Source organism: Frankliniella occidentalis, unplaced genomic scaffold (genome assembly GCF_000697945.3).
Source record: "Frankliniella occidentalis isolate FOCC.00 unplaced genomic scaffold, Focc_3.1 Scaffold511, whole genome shotgun sequence".
In the NCBI taxonomy this organism is placed as follows: domain Eukaryota; kingdom Metazoa; phylum Arthropoda; class Insecta; order Thysanoptera; family Thripidae; genus Frankliniella; species Frankliniella occidentalis.
This window is the reverse complement of record NW_026267628.1, coordinates 31674-41217: the sequence shown is the minus strand read 5'-3', so window position 1 is coordinate 41217 and position 9544 is coordinate 31674. Positions and strand designations below refer to the sequence as shown.

The window sequence follows — 9544 nt, the reverse complement described above, 5'->3', positions numbered from 1 at the left end:
ATGCTTCTGGTGAAGGAAGTAACTCTGATGGAGAAACTTTTGTAGATGATAAAGTTGATAAATGTCAAGATGCTTCTGGTGAAGGAAGTAACTCTTTGATCATTGATCACAATTTTAATATTACGAGTGAGAAAGTACCTTCTTTTGTTGATGATGGAGGGTGTAACCTGAACATTGGTAAAAATGTTAATGATATTGACAATAAGGAAGCACCATCATTGGATGACTGTGACAACTCATTGAACTGCAGTAGAGTGAAAGTGTACATGATCGACAATGCCGTTGATGACCTTTTTAGGCACGAGTTATTCTTTTGATGTTTACTTTTGCAGCACCATAAGGAAAGTATGTTGTGCTCACTACTCAACCACTTTGTTTCAGGATCTATTACTACCCTTCATTGTTGCAGCAATGGAGGAGTTGCAACTTGTCAAGAAAGACACTACTGTTGATGGAATTATTAAAAGCTACTCTATGGATGTAAATAATTGTATCCTTGAAGTACGTAACAATTTTTGGGGCTTCTTTCCTTGAAGGTATGTTTTCTAGCTTCTATATAACAGCATTTTACATTTTATGTTTCTTTCTTTAGTTTGCTTCAGTAGACCTAGCACAGAAAGCCCGCACCTTAGATGGCATAGAATATGTTGACAGTTGTTTATGTATTAAGGCTGTGAATGATATCAGCAATGACTGTACTGTGATGGTACTCAATGTACCTAGTGGCAAAGAGGTATTGTTATATTATGTTATATATTATGTCAATTTTTTTTGATATTATGAAAAGCATTTATGGAAAGTTTTTTTGGTAATAATTTTGGTTGCAGTCACTGGTGCAGAAATATGTGGAGGCCTTGCTAGTTAGAAAGGGCTTAGTCGCCTCACCTGATGGGCAGTCTGTGATTGTGTTCTCTTGTACTGAAAATCATGCTGTGTACTGGAAGGTATGTTTGCTTTTGTCCAATATGTTGTTCAGTATGTGTTTGTCATACTCTGCGCATATCTAATTTTAATCTCTCTTTTCTGTGTTAATAGATTCAAGATAAGATGGCCTATGATGGGATCTTAGAAATGAGGTCTCTTAAGTTCCTTAACAGCACACTGGAGTTTGTGAAACCCTCAAAGACCTCGGAGGTGCAGGTGGCATCCTGCTCATCCACATCTGAAGTACCAAGCCAAATATTTAAATCTAAAATACCAGTGAAGAAAGTGTTGGCCTGCTCATCAAAAGACCCTGAGGAAAAAGCTTCCTCATCCTCAGCTACTTCTGCACGTGCACCTGCTAATCTTAACGAAGTTATCTGTGTAGATTCTCTATTAGGTGAAGGTGATGAGACAGAAATGAAGAATGCAGATTACCTCATCAAGGAGGATGCTGGAAAAGTGCTGTTCTTAAACAAATTAATACTCACAAGACGCCTCTTTCGCAATAAACAAAACTTCTCTGCAGGCAATGCCCGGCTAATGGCAGAAGTGCGCCAAGCGGGTGTTGATGTAAATATGCAGGATGTCATCAAGCGCAGAAGTTACTGGCTAGATGTCTACAATGCCGTGAAGAGGGGCAAGCAACAGTCACTTTTTATGTTACCCTTAACGGTAATTTTTGGTGATGCGTCCATTGACACCTTAATAGGTACAGAATTTCAAGTGGGCGAAGATTGTACACTGGAAAGTCAGCTGGTTGATCCCATGAAAGTTGCCACAACAGCAGCCATGTTTACTAAAGGTGGGTCAATTTTTTAAATATTTGAATTACTTCATACCCTTTGAACAATATTTCATTTCGGCATTGTTTTCCAGGTGCAGTATTTTCGGATCAAGCTGCTAGATACCTAATTAAAGTAATTAAATGTAACTATTCATCTCTTGAAGACTGTAAGAATCAGGACATTTTCTGGAAAGAAGTATCTAAAATCCTGGCTGCAAAGGAGTACCACTTAGATTTTTCTGCTTGTGAAAGGAAGTACCATACAGCACAAAAACTGCACCGTAATCGTGCAGCAATCGAGCTAAGGACTGGAGGTGAAGGCCCCTCAGTCTCTGGAAGGAAAAAAGAAGAATGGTACTGGAATGATGACATGCATTTCCTGATGGCAAAGGATAGTATTAGTAATCCTCTTATGACAGTCTCCTTGGGTTAATCCAAAGTCGTTAAGGTCAAGAGCAGGATGGAAGATGATTGCGTGATGGAAGATAATGTGCCGAAAATGGGACGGAGCCAGGTACCAAAGCTGATGAGGCCCAAGTCCAAGCAAGATGCGAGGACAGAAGCCTACCTTGAAATGTCAAAAGCAATGAATCGCAGGACAGATGTGATTTCTATGCACTGCCAAACTAAGAATTCGAAGTCCAAGGTAATGATTAACAGTGATGATGAAGATTCCTGATCAGTTGTAATAATTCATTTTGAAATGCTGCTGCCATGTATATTTTACTTTTGTTATTGGCTAAATTTCTATTTTATTTGTTGTACAGACGAGTGTTCTGTACTTCCATTTGACAACCTAAATTGTTTTACATAAATTTAATTTGTTTGTTTAATTTGTTAATTATAACAATAATATAAAACATTATGACCCAAGACATTTTTCAGTGAGGATGGAGAACATTAGCTATAAATTCACGTTTGACAGCACCAAGTTCTCTTGATTCTTCCAGAAGACGATTGTATCAGCTTCTGGTATAGGAGCAGGTACAGGGGCAGTGAATCCCTACAAGAGAGAAGTCATTAGCTACTAATTCACATTTAATTTTGGAGCTGCAGCAAAGGGTGTCATGATATCTTACCTCACATTCATTCCCTTCCAATGTGATGAAATTTGTGATTGTAAAACATGCAGTGATATGATATCTCACAAGATATGGGTTTGTCATTGGTAATTTCTTTAGGCGCCTGTTTTTAGCTCTAAGCAAAGCGAAACTGTTCTCTATTCTTACACGACAAGCTGAGAGTAGCATATTATGAGTTCTCATCCAAGGTTCAATGTTACCGTTGTCACCATAAGGAATCATCAACTGTAATTCAGGGGACAATTATGAGCATTAAGCCCAGCACATTAAAATAAAAAACATTTTTTATTGACCTACCTTGTCAGTCAGAATATAGGCTCCATCACCCAACAGGTGCTCTCCTTCAGACAGCATGTCAGGGTCCGTTAGTAGGTTCATAGAAAGGTCGCTATTATCAAAATTTCTGACATCACCAATTGCCCCTGGATTACCAATGTAGACATCTCGATAAAGCAGCTGGTCGTCACAGACAGCTTGCACAAGCATGGAATATGTATGGTGTCTGTTGACATGTTGATCACGGTTCTCAAGAGGAGCAGTGATCTCGATGTGTACTCCATCAATGCATGCAACAGCACCAATATAACCGTACTTCCTTTCGAAACGTGCTTTGATGTGTTCTCTCTTTAACATGTTTGGCCACTTAATGTAATTAGGACCAAGTTCACTTAACACCTTAATAATAAGTTTGTAATGGTCGTGGATGCTACACGCTTTTTCTCAAAGTGCAAACCCGAACTTCTGAAAGTGTCTGGGTTAAACAGTGGCCACAGACCCATCATTAGGATTTGGTCGACAGGGGTACGTAGCCTCTGCAACCTGTTGGTTCTTCGCATCTGCAGACCTACTGCAACAATTAGATTCTGGATGGAGTAAAACAAAAGATGTCAAAAGATGTCACTGCAATAAATTAACAAACAAGCAAGTAGAAGCTAAATCTTACCTGAAAAACAACTCTATCCATCCTAAAATTTGCTTTGAAAGAAGCATTACTCATTCTCCGAAATCCTTCAGCATCCACGCTCACGACTTCCTCTTTGCCTCCTTCAATTAAAGAAGACATAGGTGAGAGTAGGTTAGAACTGGTAAAAAATTTGTACTTTGAAAACAAATAACAAATAAGACATTCAGCTCCTGCTTACCATCAGAATCATTGTCAGAGACGTCGTCAATCGCAGCCATTAACATCATTGCCTCTTCTTCATCATCGAATAGAACCAATTCCTCAAACATTGTGTCCACTTAATTTTATCTCCTCTCCTCCAAAAAAAGCCCCAACACGAAACCAAAACCAAAACAAACAATCTTCCAGCGCACTGCGCACGCCTTCTCACTGAACGGAGTAACGGAGTGAGTGAGAGTGCAGCGCCCTCTCGCACTCCCAGCTTCGACGGGCGCCGGACGGGCGGCACTAACTTTACAGACCTCGGGTTCAGGCCGCGCGTCGTGTCCGTCGTGTAATGTATTTCGGCTAACGGAGGAAGAAGAAGAGTGGGTAGAACATAAACGTTTCCGATTGGTCCACAGAATCTGGCCTCTACGTCACGCCGATAGAGGGGATAGAGGCTCGACCAATCAGGAATCTTTATGTTCTATCCGCTCTTCTTTGCCCCCGTTAGCCAAAATACACTATTGTGAACAACTAACTGCCTCGGCGACGTCTGGGAACATGAGCCTGTTGGCAAACCTGGCGAGATCGAGTTGCAGGATGGCGCCGAGCTCGGGCGGGGCGGGCGGGCGAGACGCTGTCAAAACAGCGGTTCGGACAAAACAGCGGTCCGGTCAAAACCGCGTCTTTCGGAGGGGTCGGTCAGAACCGCGTTCGCCTTTTCTCGCCGTCAGCGGCAAAACAGCGGTTCGGACAAAACAGCGGCTCCGGTCAAAACAGCGACTTTGCTGGGCGGTCAGAACCGCGTTTCCCTCAGCTGCCGCTTGGGGGTCGTAGAATTTCTCATCCATGCCGTCGGCGATACTCCGTCCATCAGCCGGCTCGGGCGGGTGGGGGTGACCGCTAGGTTACGCTGCTGGCGTGGCCCGGCAGCCAAGCGGCTGGAGGTGGAGGGTGGTTGCTCGTATCAGGCGACGGGTTGCCTATGTGACGGGCTGAGTCTCAGCGGCGACGACCATGCCCATCGACCTGAGAAGGGCAAGGGCGGCTAGGTGCTTTCTCGCACTGCGAGATCGGGTGTGGTGTATGCGTTTAGATTTAACTAGGTAGATGTATGCCTGACCACGTCTTGCGTAGCAGCCTTTCGGGCTTCGCGATATCTCACGAATCAGCTAGGCTCTGTCCGAAAGGTGGGTCGGTGAGCGATCGGTCGGCGACCGGTCGGTGTGCGAGAGAGATAGCGGCAACTGTGTTTTGTTTCACGTGTTACCCCACTAGAGACCATCAAAAATCTGAGAAAAAAACATTGAAATGTTTTCGGGTCATTTCCGTGTGGAAAACTTCCTCTGGCGCCCAAACTGTGAGAGATAGCGCCAAACGGGCGAAATTTTAGTACTGCGAGTTCTACTTTGCCGAGTTACCCCTTTGGAAACCACAAAAAATATTTAAAAATTAGCAAAATTTTCCAAATGCTTATTAATTAGCTTAATTCAGCCAATTTTTGAGCTAGAGGGCTAAAAATCAATACAGTTCTTGCGTTTTATAATATTACGTTACACTTAGAATTTCAGGTACCTAGCTCAATCCTTTCTCGAGTTATGGTGATTACAGACAGACAAACACACGCCCACACTGGAAATGCAAGTGTGTGAATGTCGCTCACCTGCAGGTGAGCGACATTCACACACTTGCATTTCCAGTGCAGGCAGGCACGAAACTTTTTGATCATCACATTGGAGTTATAGGCTTCGCTCGCTCAGCCAATTAATTTCCACGGCGATTCAAAGTTATCGACTTATAAATTACGTGAAATCTTAGCGCACAGCCTTCGAACTTCGAAGTGGTACGGTCTGGTAGTTATACCAGGACAACCTTTGAAGGTTCTAGATTTACTGGGCTGTTTTCTGAAACGCCTTGAAAATCGGTCAGGCAAATACCTCCCTGAACATAACGATGAACCTCGAATGAACCTCTACAACCTGTAGAGAGGCGGTAGCCTGCAACCGCCTTGGTCACGCCGAGGGGAGGAGAGGGAGGGGGCGGCAACGCAATAAGAGGAGGAGGGGGCCCGGTGGCCAGGCGGCCCGGCTGACCTGGCCCGCTGACGGGGCCCGGATGGTGGGATTAGGAGGGATGCATCTGGTGGTGGCGGAGTGTAGCGGAAGACAAAAGAGTAGCGGATCGGTCGCTCTGAGAATACACTGTTAAAAGCATACACAGAATATCACCGCCAGATGCAGTGTTTTAGTAAACCCTGCACCGCCGTAGCTTACGGTTTTATTTTCACCGTAAGCTGTGAATCTTGGTGCATCACCGTACTTTACTGATAAGCTAAGTGTGCGTGCAACTGCAAGTTGAATACACTCCCAGCAATACAGCCGTATATCAAGATACCTTTCACTTCCCTTTCACCATCAGTTTCGGGCTGAAATTGTTTCTGCTTCTTACCACGGTAGTCCACGGACTATGGATGATATTCCCGGTGTCCCTCAACAATTACGAGTTAAATCAAGGCACCATTCACTTCCCTTTCACCAGGTATTTGTCATCGAAAGAGGTTTATGTTGTTTGCCATGCTAGTCCACGCAGTACGCATGGTGTTTCTGGTCACTTCTAGCAATAACAAGGTATATCCATATACCTTTCACTTCCCTTTTACCACCCATTTCGGGATGAAATCGTTGCTGCTTCTTACCAGCGTGGGCCACAGAGTATAGATGATATTCCCGGTAAACCTGTAGTAAATATGAGGTACATTCAGATACCTTTCAATTACCTTTCACCAGCAATTTGCCATCCAAAATCGTTTATGCTGTTTGCCAATGCGAGTTCACGGAGTACGAATGGTGTTTCTGGTCACTCCTAACAGAAAGAAGGTATATCAAGATACCTTTCACTTCCCTTTCACCACTCATTTCGTGCTGAAATTGTTTCTGCGGTGTTTACCACGGTTAGACTGTCCCAAAAAAATGCTGTTTTCTAAAAGTGCTCGGGACACATTGCCGTAGTAAACGGACTGACTAGTAGATACTAAAACGATTTTTTTCCGATTTTTTGAGTTAAATTTGGAGGTCGCGCATGGATTTTTAACGTTTTTTAACACAAAAACTGCGATTTTGCGGAAATTGGCGAGTTACAGCTTCCTCCGGACGGTCCTACACTGTTCTGATTCTGCATACTGTTTCCCTCCATACCTCTCTCGCCCCTATCACTTTGCGGGGGTCCGAACCGCATGCTTACTTCATTTTTATAGCCCAAAAGGGATTTATAATAACTCAAATTGCGTCTGTGAGGGTGAGGAGTACCTTAACTAGCAACGAACATTACACCAAAACAATAGAGTAATGTGGAATTCTTGCCGTCGGGGTCGGCGCTACGCGCCCTATCGGCCGTGCGGCTGTTTGTGGGATTTTCACATATTTTATGGCAATTTTTTTTTACTTTTGGTTTTAAACCTGTGTCATTTAAAATAGTTGATTGGGAATAAACTAAACTGTACATTCTAACTGTACTGTTATTGCCCGCAGCAATGATGGTGTTGTAAATTTAGAACACATTTGATGCAAAGTTTGATAGCAACAAATGCTGATAAAAAACAAAACATGTTTTAATCCAACATCGTTCACAAAATTTTCTGAAACAATTTTTAATTTCAAAACAGTGGTCACTTACGTCTACCAGCACCATAAGTTTGTAATAACACAAACTTGTTCGTTCTGTAACGATATATCTTGCTACTATCAAACATTCCAACGGTTTTGTTGTAGTATTACAACATAGTGAAAGGTAGGAATCGTTGTTATGGACTACTACGGTCAAAATAGAGGGAACTTTGTCACATGCCAATGAAAACGAATGGTAGTGTTTTTCTAACAAGCTAGTCATCACAGAGAGTATGATAATTTGACAATTTTTTTCAACTGTGTATGGCTCTGAACCATTGTTTCGGACTTTACTTTCTTCTCTTGGGATATAATTTTACAGGGGCCAAAGGCTGTTAAGACACCCCGCAAAGTGATAGGGGCAAGAGAGGGATAGAGGGGAACAGTGTGCGTCATCAGAATGATGAGGGAGCGTCCAGGGGAGGCTGCAACTCTTTAACTCCGGCAAAATCGCAGTTTTTGTGTTAAAAAAACGTTAAAAATTCATGCGCGACCTCTAAATTCAGCTCAAAAAATCGGAAAAAAATTGTTTCAGTATCTACTAGTCAGTCCGTTTACTGCGGCAATGTGTCCCGAGCAGTTTTTGAAAACAGCAGTTTTTTGGGACGGTCTAACCACGGTGGTAAGCAACATCATTCACACTCCGTGGACTAGCGTGACATTAAAACATAGACCAATTTGCATGGTAAATAGCAGGTGAAAGGGAGGTGAAAGGTATCTCGATTTAACTTTAAGTTTCTGGGGTTCACCAGGAATATCATATATACTCCGTGGACCACCGTGGCAAAACACGGGAACAATTTCGGCCAAAAACGGGTGTTGAAAGGGAAGTGAAAGGTAGGCTATCTTGGTGTAGGTTTTAATTGGTGGGAGTTCACCAGGGACATTATCCATACTCCGTGGACCATCGTAGAAGAAATTACCAAAACTATTTCGGCCCTAGACGGGTGGTGAAAGGGAGGTTAAAGGTATCTTGACGAACCACCTACTTGCTTTTAGGAGTGACCAGTAACGTCATTCACACTCCCGGTGGCACATAGGGGCCATACACGGTAAAAAGTTTTTCTTGGATTTCAAGACTATTTCATGGATTTCAAGGACGGGTGGATAGTTTCCAGATCGACCCTTGAAATGCCTGGATTTGCCTTGAAACCATTTTCTTCCAAGGAAAAGCCTTGGAATTTTCGTCTAGTAATCCAAGGCAACCCCTTGCATATCCGACCAAATATTCCAAGGCTTTTCCTTGGAAGAAAATGGTTTCAAAGCAGACCCTGGGATTTCAAGGGTCTATCTGGAAATTATCCACCCGTCCTTGAAATCCACGAAATAGTCTTGAAATCCAAGAAAACCTTTTTACCGTGTAAATCACGCACACATCATCTGCAGGCCACCCCCTCCCCCCTCCCTCCCCCTTCCGCGTGACGTCACTTTTTCACAAATCAAAAATAATATCAGTTAAAATATGCAAGAACGAAAATTACAGTTTTTGAAAGCAAAATGATATATTTTCAATTGACTTTAATGTACATGATTTGTAACACTAGGATGGACCTTCTTATGTATGTAAGCCTCAAATTGTTAACTGCATATAGCGCTCCCTCCACTGCCCACCTCACAAAATGCACGATCTCGTTGACTCCCCCCTCGTCACACGTACACCACGCTTTGCCCAGACCTCCGCCCCCCACCCTCCAAAAAAAAACAATGCGTGACGTAATTTGCGAACGGCCCCTTGCAGGGCCGAGGCCGAGGGCGCATGAAAATATCAAGTCATCACACAAAATCTTCGCGACACAAAGTCAATTCCCCCACCTCACAGAATCCTTACGACACAGAAAATCACCACACAAAATCCTCATGACACAGAAAATGCTATTTTGTGTGGTGATTTCAGTGTCACGAGGATTCTGTGTGATGCATACAGTCCCAGCCCGTCACATAGGCAACCCGTCGTCTGATACCTACGAGCAACCGCCCTCCAGCC

The 9544-nt window shown here is 43.3% G+C and overlaps 3 protein-coding genes across 3 annotated transcripts; 1 reads left to right on the top strand and 2 right to left on the bottom strand.

Moving 5' to 3' along the window:
* Positions 1-31: 31 nt before the first annotated feature.
* On the top strand, positions 32-2293 carry LOC127751480 (uncharacterized). Its single transcript, XM_052275118.1, has 5 exons — positions 32-501; positions 593-733; positions 828-944; positions 1036-1726; positions 1801-2293. Exons 1-5 carry the CDS (start codon positions 277-279, stop codon positions 2139-2141), a joined length of 1515 nt encoding a protein of 504 aa, XP_052131078.1. The 5' UTR covers positions 32-276; the 3' UTR covers positions 2142-2293.
* Positions 2294-2412: 119 nt separating this feature from the next.
* On the bottom strand, positions 2413-3423 carry LOC113212589 (uncharacterized). Its single transcript, XM_026431354.2, has 3 exons — positions 3088-3423; positions 2788-3015; positions 2413-2711 (listed from the first exon to the last, which is right to left on the bottom strand). Exons 1-3 carry the CDS (start codon positions 3421-3423, stop codon positions 2613-2615), a joined length of 663 nt encoding a protein of 220 aa, XP_026287139.1. The 3' UTR covers positions 2413-2612.
* Positions 3424-3458: 35 nt separating this feature from the next.
* Positions 3459-4193, bottom strand: LOC127751481 (uncharacterized). Its single transcript, XM_052275119.1, has 3 exons — positions 3933-4193; positions 3734-3834; positions 3459-3653 (listed from the first exon to the last, which is right to left on the bottom strand). The coding sequence occupies exons 1-3, from the start codon at positions 4021-4023 to the stop codon at positions 3459-3461; spliced, it is 387 nt and encodes a 128-aa protein (XP_052131079.1). The 5' UTR covers positions 4024-4193.
* Between the last annotated feature and the right edge of the window lie 5351 nt (positions 4194-9544).

Bases quoted from the DNA above. Each gene is read 5' to 3' on its own strand.
- LOC127751480 (XM_052275118.1), top strand. From the start codon at position 277: ATGCCGTTGATGACCTTTTTAGGCACGAGTTATTCTTTTGATGTTTAC. The intron at 734-827 runs GTATTGTTATAT...TTTTGGTTGCAG, and splicing joins ATGTACCTAGTGGCAAAGAG to TCACTGGTGCAGAAATATGT. The intron at 1,727-1,800 runs GTGGGTCAATTT...ATTGTTTTCCAG, and splicing joins AGCAGCCATGTTTACTAAAG to GTGCAGTATTTTCGGATCAA.
- LOC127751481 (XM_052275119.1), bottom strand. From the start codon at position 4,023: ATGTTTGAGGAATTGGTTCTATTCGATGATGAAGAAGAGGCAATGATG. The intron at 3,835-3,932 runs GTAAGCAGGAGC...CTTTAATTGAAG, and splicing joins CTCTGACAATGATTCTGATG to GAGGCAAAGAGGAAGTCGTG. The intron at 3,654-3,733 runs GTAAGATTTAGC...TACTCCATCCAG, and splicing joins TGGATAGAGTTGTTTTTCAG to AATCTAATTGTTGCAGTAGG.
- LOC113212589 (XM_026431354.2), bottom strand. From the start codon at position 3,423: ATGTTAAAGAGAGAACACATCAAAGCACGTTTCGAAAGGAAGTACGGT. The intron at 3,016-3,087 runs GTAGGTCAATAA...CCTGAATTACAG, and splicing joins CCTATATTCTGACTGACAAG to TTGATGATTCCTTATGGTGA. The intron at 2,712-2,787 runs GTAAGATATCAT...TCTCTCTTGTAG, and splicing joins TGGAAGGGAATGAATGTGAG to GGATTCACTGCCCCTGTACC.